General features: G+C 43.6%; 1 protein-coding gene across 4 annotated transcripts in view; it reads left to right on the top strand.

Moving 5' to 3' along the window:
* The window catches only part of DENND1A (DENN domain containing 1A), a 1,115,636-nt gene that overhangs the window by 676,096 nt on the left and 420,228 nt on the right, over nucleotides 1–19,312 (top strand). For all 4 annotated transcript variants that reach the window (XM_069241713.1, XM_069241711.1, XM_069241712.1 and 1 more), the window contains exon 13: nucleotides 14,860–14,985. In XM_069241713.1, coding sequence (XP_069097814.1) covers nucleotides 14,860–14,985 — 126 coding nt within the window. The remainder of the gene's footprint in view (nucleotides 1–14,859; nucleotides 14,986–19,312) is intronic.

Here is a 19,312-nt window from a genome sequence, read left to right as displayed (position 1 = left end):
AGAAGGTGTGGATGCACCGGAAGTGAAAGGTCAACCGGTGGGCTGGAAGCAGACGCTTACCCGGAAGGAACTGAGTGGATGCACCGGAAGTGAAAGGTCACCCGGTTGGGGCTGGAAGCAGATGCTTGCCAGGAAGGAACTGAGTGGATGCACAGGAAGTGAAAGGTCGCCCGGTTGGGGCTGGAAGCAGACGCTTGCCCATAATGCGAATTAATGGTTACACCCAAGGTGATAGGGCACCTGGGTCAGACTGGCCAGCACTGAATGTAGGGGGCACAGTGCTTGGGGCCGTGACAAGGAGGGCACAGGCTCGTTCCGGTTGGGGCTGGAAGCAGACGCTTGCCCTGAATGCAAATAAATGGTTACACACCCCAAGGTGATATGGCACCTGGGGAAGACTGGCCGGCACTGAATGTAGGGCGCAGTACTTCGGAGGCCCATGAAAAGAAGGGCAGTAGCTCTTTGAAAAATTTAAAAAGGTGGTTGAAGGATCGCTTGTAAGTTGAACATTGCCTAATAAATTGTGACCTCATTTCTTCCATAAAAGCAAAGTTGGTGTGGTCTGAGTTTGTGGGATCCGGGTGGGCGACCAGGTGGGAGGTGCTGCCGCTATGCCTTTGGGCCTGTTAATAAAACCCACAACCGTACCACTTGGCCCCCCCGGGCCCACTATAGAGCCAGCAGTAAAACCTATGTGTGTAGGGAGAATCTCGCAGATAATGAACCAAAATCCCCCCAGATCGATAGCATCTTTGTTAGTCCTTTTCATGGAGCAGCAGCTCGTGTTTTTATTATTCCTAAATGAGCTGCGGGTCTCAGGAACGGGCATATTTATCTACTTATGTATACTTCTTCATATATATTTGTATATTTATGCATTTTTGTGTAGCACCAAAATGGCAAGGGATCAAAGGTGTGCTTTACAATACCACGAATGGAGAACCAAGTTACAATGAAGACAATATGTTAAAATCGAACAACGACAATCCAGAATTAAGATGAACAAAAATGGGGAGGGAATCTCTACAGTGAATATATATACATTTGAAGGCAGCTGATACCAAGCAGATCAAACCACCAAAATGAAAACATTAAAATGTAAATTTGGCAGCGTAAAAGGAGCGGGGGCAATCAAAGAATGCAACAGAAGACAAGATGTAGTCATGAGAGCCGACCTGACCAGAGTACCTAAGGGGGGAGGCACAGGAACGAGAGGAACCCAGTGAAGGTAACGGAGAAGAGCAGGTGAGTAGAGGGCAGGAATCAAAGGAACAAGGAAGCAGTAACCAGACCAGAGAGGAAGTGTATTTAGAACAGAAGAAGTTTAAGATCTTTCTTGAACATTGATTGAGACGAGTGATGCGAAGAAACGGAGGGAGTAAATTCCATATTCTGGTCGCACTGCCTGAAAAGGATAGGGCTACCTTCTATTTTAAAAGCCAGAGGAACAAGAAGTGTTACTTTGCTGCAGAGAGACCGTCGACTTCAACAGTTTCAGCTTTGGGAACTGGTGAATGAATTAATGCATGAATGAATGAACCAGCATTTATAGCGGCGCATCATTCACCATTACAGGTATCAAGGCGCTGTAGCAAACACAGCCATACAAACTCCATAGATGGGTGATGGAATGAATCACCTTGACTGTGATGGAAGCCATCTCCGAGAGTGGTCTTCCTTCGATTGGAAGCCACTGTAGAGACAGTACAGTAAGTGAAATGTGGTCAACTTTTTGATCCAGTGACAAAGTGAGACAAACTCGGGAAGAACTGCCAACAAAAGAGCTGGGTAAACTATAGGTAGACCTGTCAAAACAGAATTAGCATATTTGATTCTAGACAGCACCAGGGATTGGTCCAATCTCTTGATGTTTTGTTTAGAGATGTACTGTCAAATGCCACACAAAGAACCATAGTTGAAACGCTGCACTCTTTCTATTGCATAGCCATCTCACTGAAGAAAAAAAAAAAAAGACATTTATGGGTGGAATGATTGAATTAATCTCAGCCCCGGGCATTTACTCTGGGCTATATTAGAGTCCTTTGCTATTTCCTTGCTATTCCACTACAAATGGGATCCTACCATTTGCAAATCAACATTGATCAAGCTCCAACAGGAATGGCCCAGCCCGACTCACGAAGCATGAAAGTACAATGATACAGAAGCCGATCTTATTTAGGGAACATTAGATCTGCTAATCAATGCCTCTTCCAAACTCCTGCTGTCGTCTTCTTGTGGCCATTGTATGTCTTTTTAAAATTGCCCTTCACATCTTCCAGTGGCCATTGTATGTCTTTTTAAAATTGCCCTTCACATCTTCCAGTGGCCATTGTATGTCTTTTTAAAATTGCCCTTCACATCTTCCAGTGGCCATTGTACATCTTCCAGTGGCCATTGTATGTCTTTTTAAAATTGCCCTTCACATCTTCCAGTGACCATTGTATGTCTTTTTAAAATTGCCCTTCACATCTTCCAGTGGCCATTGTATGTCTTTTTAAAATTGCCCTTCACATCTTCCAGTGGCCATTGTAGGTCTTTTTTAAATTGCCCTTCACATCTTCCAGTGGCCATTGTATGTCTTTTTTAAATTGCCCTTCACATCTTCCAGTGGCCATTGTAGGTCTTTTTAAAATTGCCCTTCACATCTTCCATTGGCCATTGTAGGTCTTTTTAAAATTGCCCTTCACATCTTCCGGTTCAGTTCCTAACTAAAAGCCCCTAAAGTGGGCGCTGCTAGTAAAGTGAAAATATAAAAACTCTGCTTTTGTAGTATTTTTGTGATGACAACGCCACCAATCCCTGCCCTTCAGAATCACAACCAGTGATCCTCCAAGGACATTTGAAAACCACCATCAATGTGTGCTTATATGTAAGAACTGGTAGCCATTTCCCAGAAGAGCTGTAAGAATTGAGATTTAACACTCTGTGCTGTTCTACATTTACGTGAAGTTCCTACACAACAGTTGCAAAGTCAGAATGTATTTCCTGTGTGTGCCGACGACAACAAATTAGTGTTCATTGTGATCGGCTTCCTTGAGGATGATGCTGAATGACCAGGCCCACTTCTGGGACTGAATCACAACCGCATGGAGGTTCCATTTCCCCATCCTACAGCTCAAGCTGCAATACTATGATTTGGGTAACATGGCCATAATGGAAGACACTTCCACACCCAAAAAGAGATCCACCATTAAGAGGAAGACTTTACTGGATAATAGGAACAACAGAGAAGGAACTGGACATTAGTTTCACAAATGCACTCAGAAGAACATTATGATTGAGTAGAATGCCTATTCAAAACTGGCCTGTTCTTCCTTTGGATTCCACACTGAATGCAACCCTAAAGCAATCAGTATCTGCTATTATGCAGACCACAAAGCCCAAGTGATAGGCCATGTTCACCTGAATTCAAAAGAAGCCAATTGCAGCACACCACTACCACCATATTGCCTACTACACAAATGGGCTTAACATTTTCTTTTTAAATACCTCCACAGTTTCACTCTTCTGATTAGTGAACTTAATTATTACCTACGTCATATACATCTTCCATTGCCCCTGCAACAAAGCTTTAAGAGACAGTTGAAGTAAAGAATTCAGGAGCATCTACATGGCATAAAAAATCAGTCAAGACACACACACTTACCTTTTAGCCATCATCACTCCATAGAGGTTTTGCTCTTTTCAAGAAGAGGCAGAAGCGAAGTGAGATCAGACCAAAAAGAAAGCTACGAAGGTTCGAATGAATAGGAATGGGGAGCTGCACAACTTCTTCACCTAGGAGTTGATCTTTGTTGTTTGTTTTCACTACTGTGACTCCTGACTTGACTACAGTATAATAACTGCTTTGGAAGAGTAGCTTTCAAGTGCCAGTATGGAAAAGCTCTCTTCCATTTATCATCCCTTTTTCTGTAACTACAGTATGCCTAAATATTTAAGGTGGAGCTCCCATCTTTAAATCTAAATTGATTATTGAGCAAAAAAACTACGCTTGGACTTTAATATATTGGTGTCACTAGTGGCAATCTTCCTATGCTGTTAAGATCGGTGCCACTTGTTCCCTCTGTGAATTGACTTCATGCATGATTTGACGCAAGCCACACAATGTGCATGCGCATCCAGCATACACAAGATATCTCTACTAATGCTTGCCTAATTAAGATGTTGTGTTTACAGCATGCCCCATCCAAGATGATAGTCTGCCTGTGAGGTTCCTGCCTCCAGATCTTACCTAAAGAACCAATACTAACAACATGGAACATCATCACCTCAGAAGAAAACTCCGTCACCATGAAGTCCATCTACTTTGAGCCCCATTGGACCCCCGCCCCCACCACACCTACTCTAGAGGACTGCAGCCCTTCAGCGCCAAGCTCACACCACTTCTGAATGCCTCAATTTTTTCGGCTACCTTCCCAGATGTTTGGAAACATGTAGCTGTCTTACCATTATTGAAATAATCCTCAGTTGATTTTTTCAATGCTGCCAACTACAGATGGATGTCCCTGCTACCATTCCCAGCCCAGGACTTACAGTAAATCATCAACAGCCATTTGACTGAATACCTCACGGACCACCAACTCCTTAACACCTCTCAGTCTGGTTTCAGGCTCACCCACAGAACAGAATGTGCCCTCATTTTCGCCATGGATGACATCCACATGATCTGGATGGAGTAGAAGCACAGCGTCCCTCATCCTCCTGGACCGTTCCACAGCGTTTGACACTGTCTCCCACCCAGTATTCATTCAGCACCTACACTATATCGCAATCCAAGGACATGCACTCTGTGATAGATCTGCTACTTCCTGGCCTGAAGGACCCAGTCAGTCAGCCTGGCACCATACACCTTGGACACCCGCAACCTCATCTGAGGAATTCCACAAGGATCCTCTCTGAATCTAACCCCGTTCAATGAATACATGATCTCTCTGGCCAGCATCATCCGCTCTCAAGACATCAACGTCCTCTCCTAAGCCAACTACATGGAACTCATTCTCTCACTCATGGACAAAACACCCAGTACCAGGATCAAGTTTAATACCTACATGACTCAAATAGCCGACGGCGTAAAGACCAGCTATCTAAAACTGAACACTGACAAAACCCTAATCATGATCTTCGGAAAGAAAACTTCAGTGTGGGACTCCAACTGGTGGCCAACAGAGCTAGGACTGACACCCACCACTGACTCCAAGAACCTCAGGGTCGTATCAACAGCAAACTCAGCATGACGTTCTAAGTCAGCACCGTCACCCTGAGGAAGATTTGCAAATTGCTCCCAATCATTTAGGTTCTGGAAAACTGTCACGCTCACCCTGGTCACAGCAAGCTGGACTAATGGACCACCCTCTATACGGGGATCAACAAAAAAGCTATCCAGAAGGCATCAGACATTTCAGAGCTCTACAGCCAGAACCACTCCAAATTTCCCACACTATACTCACATTACACCACACTTGAAGTAGGTCCACTGGCTCCCAATATACAGGCACAAATCAAACCCCTCACCCATACTTTCAAGACACTAAATAACACTGGTCCAACATACTTCAACAATCGCTTTTAGCAGTCCTAAGACTGCCAAAAGTCATAATTCGTCCCTTTGTTCTCAGAACTTTAAAATTATGATGGCTGGTACAATTGTGGCTATTCCACAGTATTTAATGCAAGGAAAGGAAGGCAAGTCTTTGACCATCTGGAAAAAATTCAATTTCTTCTACACTCTGGTTCTTTCCCAGCAGTTAATCCCATTAGCTAGTGGCAAGAAACAATTTAGGTGATATTCTGGGGGGCGTTATGAGTTTGCCAGACTCATTCGTGTGGAAGACCGCCAAGCCGGTCTTCCGCCCGCCGGCCCTATCAAGAGTTCCCCGCTGGGCTGGTGGGTGGAAACAGCATTTCCACCCACCGGCCCAGCGGGGAACAGCGCCTTAACATTGACGCCAGCTCATAATGAGCCTGTGGCAATGTGGGTGTGCATCGGGTGCGACAGCACCCATCGAGCTTTTCACTGCCCGTAATTCTGGCAGTGAAAAGCGAGACGTGGCTGTCCTTGGGGCCCCTGCACTGCCCATGCCAAGTGCATGGTCACTGCAGGGGCCCCCAGCACCCTCTTTCTGCCAGCCTTTGCATGGCGGGGCTACTGCCATGCAGAGGCTGGTTGAAAGAGGACTCGTAATCCCCAGGCCAGCACTGCAAGCAGCGCTGTCCTGGCAGATTGAGACCGCCGGCACTGCCAGGCTGTCAGTGTCGCGCGCCGACTGTGGCGGCTCCGCCACGGTTGTAATGTGGAGGCCGGACTGCTGCTTTGGCAGTGGTCCGACCTCCACCGCGGCCCCAGTGGTCTCAAGACTGCCAGGGTCATAATTGACTACCTGTATCTTTCTTTGTCTGAAGTCTCCCGATACAGTGAAATCCATGGTTCCCCCCACAATTTAATTTACTTTCACAATACAGTTGTGTGAACTATGGATCACTGCCTTCAAAATCACAATTGGATTTCTGGAAAGCTTTGAGAAGGTCACACATATCCGTAATGATCAATTTTTTATGACGCTGTCGCCTACTATGCATTTGCTTTCACACTATTATGGATGGAATCTTTAGAGACTGGATAGGCGGTGGGTAAGTGGCACATATGTAATGCCCGGATAGGTCTAGTTCAGAACAAAGAGGACTTTATCCAAGCAGCGTCCAAAATACTCCTTCGAAGAATGATCTTAATCCCTCAGCCACAACACCACAGCAAGTATACTGGTTTATGCAAAGTCTCAGACAGAAATTGTCATTTAATGCAAATGAAGACACATTAGTTTGAACTTCCCCGAAATGAGGTGTCTCAAGAGCCCCCTCCATCTCCTGGAGCTTTTAACAGTGAGCACTTGTGTGGGCTTGAAGCTCATCTCGTCCTGTCTCCCCCTCCTACATGTAGACAGAGTTCTGTGAAATATTTGAAACCAGACATATGTTTTGACAAATAGCTTCTCTCGGTGTTACAACTTTACCCGTATGCTCTACGGTGCCTTTGGCACCTGCCGCAAGCCCTTCGCCTGTAATGCATCATTCATTCTTTGGCAGAGAAGGTTGGCAGTGGGACTGCACTGAACACAGAGCCTGTGGGTGTAAATGAATGACATCTCTGCACGGAATGATGATAACTTTGCGTGAGATGCACTTGAAAGGTCCTTTCTCTCAGCGCTCTTGCTAAGGCATGTGGAGTAGATTCTCTGAGTGTGTTCTTTGTGAGAGTGGAATTTTCTGTTCCACATAACGCCTGAAAAATTGTCCGTTTTCAGCGTGGTTCAGAAACTGTAGTGCCTTAGAAATGTAAGGTTACAAATAAAAAGACCATCGGCTCCTTAGTTCTTCACAAATAATGACTGTTTCTGAAATAGGCCTTGATTTTGTTGGAAAGTTTATATTTTAATCATTACATACGCGTCTTTGAAAAGCCTAATGATGTCTTTTCAAATGGATTTTTTTCTAATTATTTCTAATTATACTTCTCTAGAACTACATAAGATTCGCAAAATGAATTTGTGAATACTATGTGGCCATAATTTCATATTATGATTCTCAAATAAACCTTATTTGTTTTGATTTAAGTTTTCTTTTAACTCTCCCTGAAATAAATGTTCTTTCAGAATCCTCAAGATCAAATAGGCTACAAAATAAAGCACTTAGAAGCCATGTTTTTGTACTCACATTATAATGGGGGTTTCCCCCACAGAGCCGTACAGATACTTCCCACAATGTAGCACCCTGCACCATTAAAGTATGACTCTCTCTACTCAAGGCATGGCCATGGTGGAGATGTCTTCCTTTGGAAAGCTTTTGCCTGATTATAGCAGCAATAATAAGGTATGGGATAAAGTACTCCCTGATGAAAAGTATGAGTATTTTGCAGATTAATCAGGATTTCTGTGTCTGCATAGACTAGAAGAACCAAGACACCTGCTTTACGAAGTCGAAGAGCTCTGAAGCCGCTTGCAGTAGTCTTTAGATGTGTGCATGGTGTATTTTATTCCATCTACTGCATGGCACCGAGGAGCTGGAGGAAAAGAAAAACCCACGGATTCAGGGAGATGCCTGGATGTTATCAAGTTTTCAGATATATGTTTTGGAATAGTATAGTTTTCAGGGCTTCCCTGGAGCGCCACCCTCCACTCCACCCTCAGTCTGGAGACATTCCACAGCTTGGGGGTCCCAGACCACCAGTGATCCTCCTTGACGTCTTTGCTCATTGGATGGTTCATTGAGTAATGACTGTTGTCCAGAACATATTTCTGTAAGTAGTTAAGGCACACCTTAACTCTTAACCAGAGCTCTTGTTAGATCTACTCGGGGATTGATGCTGAGAATTTCTGAACTTTTGCTGCTTGCTGTTGAGGTTCTTCAGGAGCGTAATGTAGAAAACTTTGCAGTAGACCGTGCGTACCATTAGCAGGGCTTCCATTATCTCAGCCAGCAGCTGAGAGACATTTCCAGTGCAGGAAGGGCTCTAGATTAATGCTTTGACAACAGCATTGACAGTGGAAATCAAGGGTGTATTTCAATCCACCGGTGGTTTCCAGGTTCCGTACCTGCAGAGTGATGAATGGAGGACCACAACTCTATATGCACATTCAAAGGGAACTGATTCGGATTCTCTTCCACTCAGCTCCTCAGTTTTTGTTCTGTCCCTACAGGAGAAGATGCCCTTCATCCAGCTAAACACATCGACTAGACAAGTTGTCTGGTTCTGCTTCTCCAGCTGGAATCCGTTGTTCGCATCACCAGCATACATTTAGAGGTTCACGTGAAGATTGGTGCCAGTGGTGGACATAGACATTAAAGAGCGAGAAAGATCAAGAGGACCACCGAGGCCACTGTGCATGAGGGTGATTCTCTTGACCCACAGAAAACTGTATTTCTGCAGCTGGAAACGAAGGATCAGATCCATTTCACTGAGGACCCCCAATAGCAGCGCAAACCTTGAGTCTGTTCAGCAGGATGTACCTGAGCTTCTCCTCACTCCAGTTCAAACACATGAAAGAAAGTGAGTGGAGTGGGCGACTGGGGCCTGCCTTGGCTCCTGTGCTCTTTCCTATGCAGCTAGAATTTGAACACAACACAACATCCCATGTGCTTCTACATTGACTCAAGTGCATAGTGGTCTGACCAAAAACAAGTTCAACCCATTTACAACTTATGGATTGTCATCCCTTTTACTTGCTTTTTGCTTTTCATTACTAAACATTTAATTCTGTGCTTTATCAAAAAATATATTGTTTGCTGATTCCAAATCATCATATCTATATTATTTTCCTTTTTATATCCTGGGTATATTTATACAATATTCAAAAACGACTGGGATTGTCTTGACTGAGGCTGGTGATGACAGGCCGTGCTCGTTGCTTAGTTTGTTTAAAAAAAAAAAAAAATCTATATTTATAAACAAAATAGATGTGTCCCGAAGTGGCAACTGTTTGTGCTGCCAAAAATCATCTATCACTTTCTCTTTTTTCTGCCTTTCTCTAGTTCAAAGTCTGGTGATAAAAACAACAAATGCTGGTTGCCAGAAATAAGTTATTGTGCCCAGCACATGAACTAATTAAGCCATACTGCTTGTCAATGGTGCTATTCTAGGGGCCCCCATTGTGTGAGAAGAAGGTTTAAGTGGGAGGTTTTCAGTCCTCCTGTTCTAGCACAGTGATGTCACTAATTATGTGCAACAAATTAGTACTTGTATCAAGTAGAGACTTGTAGCCACAGATTCTTTATCTTAGAATTATCCCCAGGTGTCAGACAGGATCCAGAATTGTTTTGTGAGCAGTACCCCTGCGTGTTCCAGGAGGTGGTGTCATTCAACCTCGCGTTGCATCGTCTGCCCCGGAAGAGACATGTGCGGTGCCTATATATGTGCCAACCCAGCCTGCTGACATCCGGTCTTTTCTTTGCTTTCCATTCAGCACAGATCCTGAGAGAGCTATCCCCAGTCTTTTTTTTGACTGACCTTCTTTTGACTTTTGTCAATGTTTTTTTTAAGAATCTTCTCCTCGTGTGGTAGGATACCACAGAAATAGAAACGTGGGTTCAAGCCCTGCAGGTCTGTCATTGAAAGATGTTGGTGACGCACCCATATATTGTTTGTCTCTAGTGCCTGGAACGATGCGGAGACCTGTGCGGACTGCCGCGCCATGCACACCAAGGCCTTGAGGGAGCAGTCCCTCAAGCTCCTTCCCGCTCAATTTGCGACGTCTCGATCCCGGGCAAAAGAAAGGTCCTTAGATAGGCGGTGGAGCCCAAGATCTTTGTTGCTCTCAAAGTTGTCCAGATATTCAGGTAAGTCCCACAAGGAAAAGATGAACAAGAAGTCGAAGTGGTATTCAGACGAGACGAGGAAGCTTCGTCATTCGAGGCCTGGCTTCACGGTTGAGTCTGTGTCGGGGCCCTCTCCTCACGTCCCTGAGATTCTGGGAGCTGGTGCAACTCCCGCCCCACTCAGTGAGGTCTGGAGGCCATTCACCTCATATTTGGGTTGCCCATCACCACCGGTGTGCCTTCAGGCCTGCAGGTTCAAGAGGGGCCCTTACTGGTTCTCCTTCAGCGGGTTTGCCGTCGGTGCCAGTCATGCCCCTTCGACACATGGATGGATCGGGACCCGTGCTACTCTGTACCACCTCTACCTTCCTTGGCACCAGTCCCAATGCCGACGCTTCCTGCACAGGTGAGGCCATCCCTATTCTCATCTCTGACCCGGGCACTGAGCTGTAGGGGTGGCATCCGATGCCAACTCTAGAGCTACCTGTTAGGCAGCAATATGGGCCTTGCTGCACACGTTTAAAAAAACACTACTGCCTGGGCAGTCAGGTCCATAGGGACGGGGCACTTTGCCTATTTGGTCCTTCAGGAAACAGTTTCACAGACCCACCTCTGGGGAGGTATTGCTTGGGTATCCATTTAAGGTAAGGACCATGCAGCTAGAAGTCTCTATTTCCTTCGGTAATGGCTAATCTGGTAGAGACTCTATCTAGCTGCAGATTTTATCAACCCACCCATCCTCCCCACTCTCTGAACTGATTTCTAGGGACGGGGCTCTTCCCATTTCAGGCCTTAGTTTTCCATATCAGTGGTCAGTGTTCTTTGTGGCTCAGCGCTCCTGCATGGAAAGACACGAAAAGAAACGGACAGCGTGCTGAGGTGGTGCCTATGTAGGCATCAAGCATGTCACTTGCGGTGCGTATGATTCCATGTTGAGCTGAACGATGCCACATAGTGGTGCATAAGGGTACTGCTCACGAAAAATTTCTGGATCCAGCCTCACACCTGGCGATAATTCTAAGGTAAGCAATCTGCAGCTAAACTATCTGCCAGATAAGGTGTTACAGATGGGAAGTAACGTGTTCAACACCACTTTCTTATAAAATGGAACTCTGCTGTTAGGCGCTTTTAATTAGAAAATGATTAGAAAATTAGAAAATGATGCATGGAGGTAATGATAGCCCCAGGTAATAATAGTGATACTATAATATCATGGTTAATCATTTTGACAATAATAATGAATGGAATTGTAATGGTGGCCATGGTAAGCAGCTGAGGAATTGTGTTGATTTTTCAATTAATTGTATTTGTGAACTTTGAAAAGTTCATACAGTTGTTTCAGTACCTAAATGTACTCAAAGGGAATGATTTTCATATAATAATTGGACCAGTTTGCGTTAACATTTTTAGGTTGCTTTGAAAAATAAAGGGCCAGATGTATCAAGCAATTTTGCATTCGCAAACGGTGGAAATCGCAAAATTCGGCTGTTTGCGAATGCAGAAATGCCTTTCAAGATGTATGAAAGGCAGTCGCTGTGCAATTTTAAGGAATGGCTAAAATAGCGATTCCTTAAAATTGCGACTCCATTTAGAGGATCGCAAATTGCGATTCCCTAAATAGGAAATCCAAATAGGGAATGTTTCAAAACCATTCGCACCTATGGGCCGACAGGCCCATAGGGATGAATTGAGTCCCATTCTCTAATTGGGATTCGATAATAGCAATTGCGAATTTTAAGAAATCGCTATTACCGAATTGCAAATTTCATACATCCCATTTTGCATTTCTTAAATAGCGATTTCTTAAAATTCGCTATTTAAGAAATGCAAAACTGATCTTTGATACATATGGCCCAAAGTGCCCCTATTATAGTTAGAATGCTTGGAAGGTGTGGTTCCTGTTTTACATTCTGAATCATCCTTTTACCTTTCTTCTGATTTTGTGCCTGCTTCTACCTACTCTGCCTATTTTTAGTGCAATTTGAAAAATATTGCTTTAGTGTCATTTGCCACTTTTGCTTTCTCTGTTTTACCCTCAGTTCATGCCTTTACTTCCCTTTCTGACAGTGAGGCTTGTTGCTCACAGTTCTTCACACTTCTCTCTTCCCTTTAATTTTTGCGATCACCTAATCCTTTCCGGTCTACACAGTTACGCCCTCCGCAGTGGCCTGCAGCCGGCTACATGTCTCAGATCCTTGGTTTGTCACTTTGTTCACTTCTGACATAAACATTGCACATTGGACCCCTTACCTCATTTTCTGTCGGATCATGGTGCTTAGGCGCTATGGCCCTCAGTGACCAAAGAATCTTTTTTTCCAGCAACTTCTTACTTATCAAGCACCTCTATCGTTGATTGTTTTCCATGTTCAAATGCTTACTTTATTCCTACTTGTGCACTTTTTCCTCACACTCCACTGAGGACTTTGCAACTTACTTTACTTCTTAGAGTTCTAAGACTCACGCCTCCTTGTTTACTGTCTCCACTCCTCTTCTTTTTGCTCTGACATGTGTACTCTTGCCTGTTTTGCAATTGATTCATCATCTCCTTTCTTGACTTGTTGTCTTTTATCTCTGATTTAGAAGTTCTCTTCTTTCTTTGCAAGGCCAGGTTTGCTATCTCCCCTTCGGACCATCTTGGTCAAACATGTCATCTCTTCACATGTTTCTCATCTTGTAGTATTGCTCATCCATTCCTTGTCCTCTGACGTTTGGCACTTTTTCTTCGAATCTGCGTCTATTTGCCCACCTGTTGACCCTAATGGTGTCAGTATCTTTAGAACTATCTCCTTACTTCTTTATATCTCTAAACTTCTTGACCGTCTTGTCCTTTCTCAACTCCAGCTTCTGTCCTCGTCATTCCATCTAAACAGCGCTCCACACTGGTTACAAGTTTCTTCTCTACTCTTGACACAAAAAATATTCCTCAGTTTGAATCCTTCTTGATCTCTCCGCTGCCTTCCCCGCTGTGAAGCTTTCTATTGTTCCTTTCTGTTTTTCCTGCTTGGGCATTTGGGGTTCTGTTCTGGCTTTCTTCACATTTTGCAGGCCCTTCTGTTTCTTAGAATTGGAACTGTCTGCCCTCTATCCTATTAACTATCTGATGACTCCGGGGTTTGTCGTTGGTGCACTTCTCTTGTCTCTTATGCTATTTATCTATTTTTGATTACCTAAACTCACCTCTTGGATTCACATTTCTATGCAGAAAATGTTCAAATCTTTTTCCCTCCTTTTTTCTTTTTCTGATTCTCTTCAGCATCATGTTCGCCTCCTCTCATTCTATCATCCAAGACCGGATTGCTCCTCAATTTCTAAAACTCAATCTCATTAACATTGCAATTCTATTTTTTGTCCTGCCCTCTTCTGTCCCTCTTGATACTGTTGGGCTTTTCCCCTCCATCCATGTTCCGTTTTCCTCCTCTACCTGTGATCTCAATTTTCAATCCTTAAATTAATTTAGTTCCTCTGATTGCTGCTGTCCTCAAAGGGTATTGCATTCAACAGTTTAAAATAATCTCAAAATTAAAATGTCATCCTTCTTTTCTCTCTGAACCTTCTACTTCTTACTTTCATGTTGTGTTGCTTTAGCTGTATCGCCTCTTTGTATACGAGGCAGGCTAAATATATTACTGCTGCCCTGCGGTCCGTCCAGAATGACTATCTGCATCTTCTGCTCCTATCTTTCACCTCCCTTTACCTCCATCCACTACCCTTGCATCTGAACCACACTACACATGCCTTTGTATATATTGTATTCAAATGTCACTGCTCTTGTGTTCCACTTTACTTAACTTCTCTGATCTCTCCTCCCTGTCTCAGCCTATTTGCTTTCTTTCCCCGACCTCAGTGTACTCGGTCATGTTTTCCTCTTTTTTTAGGTCGAGCGCGCAAGCGCTGCTTTTCCGACATGTTGGTATCTATTTTGGCTTTTAACCACGCCCACCTCACATCCATCACTTTCACTCATTCATGGGCTTGCCTTTCAAAAATCCTTTGATGTCATTGGTAAATGATTTATGTTTGTCACTCCTTGGGGCAGTTTTGTTACCAGTTTTGCACCCTGCTACATGGATAATTGCATGATTGCTGATATGTTTCACTACAAGCGAACCTCTTTTTCCTTTTGTGTCTCTCCTTCACACTCACACTTGTGGCGGCCGTGGTGCTTTGAATTGGCTAGCTTATGCCAACTGTTTTACTTTTCATTTTCAATTTATGTGGCAAGAAAAGTCCGGTTAAGGAATTTACAACTCTAACTCGAGGTAACACAAGACCCATTACATTGCAAATGGTTGTTGTGTTACTGGCCCCTTTTTTGTGGAATCATCTTCCATCCACTGTTAGATCTGGGCCTTCCTTAGTTTCAAAGACTTGCTAAAGTCTTAATCTGTCATAAACATGAACCATGACTATCTCATGCTGTGGTCTGAATTGACATAGCCTGTTTTGTTCAATTGTTCTGTAACATTTCGCCTTGCACAGCTCTTCGGATAGCAGTGCTATAATAATTTAAAGAAATAAGTAAATTAATGTAATCTCTGTTTGAATTTCTTGCAGGTCTCGGCGCTGAAGAGCCGGTTACGGAAAGTATCTACAACAACTGGGGATGGTGTCGCTCGAGCATTTTTAAAAGCCCAGGCATCCTTGTTTGGTAGCTACAGAAGCGCTCTGAAAATTGAACCTGTAAGTCCAGTTTTTATGTCTACTACACATTTCCAGTGTAAAGTGCCACCAATTTTGTGCTTTCAATATCACTTAAATGTATTGCTCTAATCGCCTTGACGAGCAATTTGAGTGTATCGTTCGCACCATTTTTAAAGTGTTGGTTTGTTGTTCTGCCTTCCTTTTATTTACATCAGAGTAGGAGTTGATGCCAGGCTGGAGTGCCTTGACTCTTAATGTTTCTTTTTAAGACATGCATGTCTGCACATTCATTTAATAGCTCACAGGGTAAACGTGCATGGTCTTTATTCTGCAGAAATGTATTTTTAGGTTTAATGGATGTTACTGACTTGTTTTATGGCACTGCACTGCCTTTCACATCCAGAGATATTGAAAATAGTTGAGGGATTGTTTAGAGTTTGGCAGATAGGGTACTCCACCACAAATGTGGCGAACTAATCTGGTGCCCAAACTGTTGGTGTACCTGCTCTATTTAGAATAAGCTGAACCATCATGTTTCCTTTGGAAGAGCTCCTGCTGGCTACACCGGTGGAAACCTTGGACTTACAGCCCCAAGGACATTGGTCTGTCAGTCTACCTACCTCAGACTGTCCTTCCCTGTTCTGTTTGTGACTGCCAGGCTTTTCCTTGTTTTCCCAAACACTCACTCACTCACCTGTTAGAGCTTCAGGAGAAACAGGGATTCCATAATACATCCGCCAAACAGTTTCTTATTCTGCCTGTGTGAACCTGTATCACGCCTCGTCATATAGCACTACACTGGCTGCCTTATGGTGGATCAGAGTGTGGATTCTGCTTAACAGCACATGTAGAAGCATGCGTCTACCACCTAAGTTGAGATTGTTCATGTAACTTGGAAGTAGACCTAGTACAGTCATATATTTATTTCCAAAGTATTAGAGATGAGAAACCGGGTTCAGTCAAAAGGACCACACAATCTTTGTGGTATAGATTTCCTTAGCCGAGGTTCCCAGAGTGGCTTTATTTGGAATATTCCTTTATTACTTTATCTTAACAGCGATTACTTCTCTGAGGCACTTTAAAACACATTCAGGGGAAATATCTTCATAGTTCACCTCCACTGTATGATGAGGATGTCTCCTGAAAAAACACCTTTTTCAAGTAGACCCAGGACCAAACACTGGTTCAGACTGGATTTCATGCCCGATCCTGGTAGTTTGCTTTTCTATCAATGTATATACCTTTCTCTTCTTTTATTTAGTTGGTTTGTAAAACATATTTGTTCTCATCTAACAAGAAGTTTCTGGTGCGCTTGACATTGGTTGTGTAAGACATCCAGTGCCAGAAGGTGGTGATGATGGCAACATGTCATGCTTGGAGGTCCGCTCTTTAGATGGTGGTGTATGGTCGGGATGCATACGGCAAAACAATTTGAGGGGATACCCTCAAGCAAGGCCATTCAAAGGTCTGTGGAAGAAAAAGGTTTGAAGTTGATCTTTTAAGGGATTTGAGGCTGGTCTTATATAGTCATATCTTCTCTGGCCGAGAATGAGTTAGAAAGCAAAACTGTGTGCTGTTGTAAGTCTTCTCAGCAGATTTGAAGGGAGGTTTCCATAAACACAGTGGGAGGAACAGGAAAACAATGCTAAGCAAAACTATTTTTTTCTAAAATGTTACTGTAGACAGTATCAGGTGTTCTCTGCCTTGAGTGAGGAATGACATTTCTGACATGCATATTCTGAAAAATAATAAAATGGTTCAAAACTTAAACATGCTTAAAATGTATCATAGTTACTAAAAAGGGACGGAAAGGACAGCAGGGGCTGTATGCTTTTTCTGTGCTGGTGTTTAAAGGATTGAAAAAGGGACCCTACATGTGTGTGGATGTTGGACACATAGCAAAGGAGAGTTCTATAGCTCCATACAATATGGACATTTCAAAATAAATTTATTTTTTCTGTGTTAGGGGCTTAGAGCCAGTTCACTAGACTCAGTGGCATGTACCATGGTGTTGCTCGTCCGAAAGACGCATATAATCTTGTGGGAAGTTTCAATATTTAGGTTCTGAAGCTCGTTTCTCCACAACAATAGTTAGCAACTCTAGAAGATGGGTGTTCCCCTCAGTCCCTCCTGGAGCATCCCCTGGTCCCCCTATGTGGCATATTATCGGAGAGTGCTCCAAAAGAAGATGAAGATTGTTTGAGAAATGGAAGAGGAGTCGAATGGGTTTACTTCACTGTCTTCACCTGTGACTTCACTGGACTCCTATGTCGGTTAAGGGACTGCCATCCTAACAGGTATTATTCCTCCAGTGCTGTCACGCTTGCCTGAGGCCCCATCTGTGGGCCACGGAGTTGGGTATGCCCTCCGAGCCACTATCTTTCAGCAAATGTAGGTGGTCAACTCATCCACTGATTTTGGCATCCTACAGTGTAAGTGTGAGCTCCTTCTGGTATTCCCCAGTATTGATCTGGTTTCTTTCCTCTTCAGTTGGGTTTTTGAAGGACCTCTGTGTGTCTTTTTGGCTACTTGGATTTTTGGACAACTTGGTCCTTCTTTTCCTCTATAGATATCCTATTGATGACATAATGGAAGAGGGAAATAGCTTTCTGATTGCTCCAAATGCCTCCTTATTGGTCCCTCAGGGTTGTTGATATGTCAGATATCATGTGGCCATAGGGACCAGCTGTACAATATGTCCTTGAGAATCAATGAAGAAGGTGACATTTTTAGACTCTGGTTCATCCTGTCACAATAGGGTTACTCTCAAAATGAAAATGAAGGACAGTTAAACACTAGCAACCCCCCCGCACAAGTTGTGCCAACATGTACACATTCAGTGGCAAAGATGGGCCAATGGAAGACCTTTTTACTACAAATTGATGAACTGAGCAGCAATGTATTGTTCAGCAATACAATGCTGCTCATTTAAGGAAGACCCTGTGAGATTAAGTTCATGCCACCCTAGAGCTCCAAACCCTTGACTTAAAACTCTTGAACCTTCCTTGCCCATCTTTCCACTAATTTTGATGGTTTGTATATAGAGTTGAGTTCTTGTAAGTTTCAACATTGAACAATTCGACTTTGTGAAGCCACGAATCGCACCTGCTTGTGAGAAGAAATATATATATGCAATATTAAAGCTGCCAACCTCAACTCTGTAGTTGTGGGTGAAGCCCCTTGTCCATAGGAAAAGCTTTATTTTGCTTGCTTATGAATGTGGCCTTGTATTTCAGATCCGTAGGATGATTGCCAATTAAGTTGTCATGCATTCAAGTTTTAGCATGGTAAGTTTCATTAATGGGCAAAGTCATGGTCTACAACTTGTTTCCGATAGGTCATTGTTGCTCAGTGGCACAGCAGGAAATGCTAACTGACACCAAGCATGATCCAGAAGGTAGCCTTCTGTCCGCCATAAAATCTTAGTTTGGTGTAAATCCGCCAAGTATTTTATGAGTGTGTGTGTGTGGGACACACACTCACATACTCACCCACTTAGACATGTTGAATGTCCTTGCTTGTGAGTCAGGATATACAATGTGGACGCTGAGCTGTAATTTACGCAGTACAGCTGAACAGCTTTGATTTCGAATGATGAGTCTAACTGATTGTTTGCCAGCCACAAAGCCCAAATCTTGAATTTTGTGCTGAGAATATTTTGGAGGATACAAAAAAAGTGATGGACGGAATGCTTGAGTTAACCTCACCCACTGGTAATAACTTGGGGCCGCATCACAACCCATTGTTCTGCCCATCATGCTACCTCAGTTTGGACCCATCCATATGCAAATCGGTCTTGACCCTGCTCTAGCTGGGAATAGCACAGCCCGAAACAGGTAACCAGGACCAGTTTCACCCTTAGTGGGGATCATCAGCCAGGCATAGCTTGGTTCCAGTAGCACAGTGTGCATGGACTCACGTCTGGTCAATCCCATCCCTCTTAGGGCGTTACACTGAATTATACAAAGACATGAAGGATGCTTGAATTATTCTTAACCACTGGTAATTACTCAAGTCTGCATCCCAGTCCATCCTTAATTTGCACATCATGCCACCTCAGTTTGGACCCATCCATATGCAAATCAGTCTTGACGCTACTCCAGTGGAAACAGTCCAGCAACATATTACAAATATTTTACAGCCCTATTGTGGCAAGATGGGAACTCCCCTTCCCAATGGGGTGGAACCATGATACAGTCCGCTGAGTAATAACAAATGTCAAATTAAGGATGCCCAGGGCTTGAGCTAATATTTAAGTTTCTGGCTAGCCATTTATACTTATGATGACCGAAAAGATCTATGTACTTTTGGTGGTGGAAAGCTTGGTATTTCACCTAATCAAAAAACACACAAGTGTATGTGCCTT

This window comes from Pleurodeles waltl, chromosome 6 (genome assembly GCF_031143425.1).
Source record: "Pleurodeles waltl isolate 20211129_DDA chromosome 6, aPleWal1.hap1.20221129, whole genome shotgun sequence".
Taxonomy (NCBI): domain Eukaryota; kingdom Metazoa; phylum Chordata; class Amphibia; order Caudata; family Salamandridae; genus Pleurodeles; species Pleurodeles waltl.
This window is presented reverse-complemented; position numbering and strand designations above follow the sequence as displayed.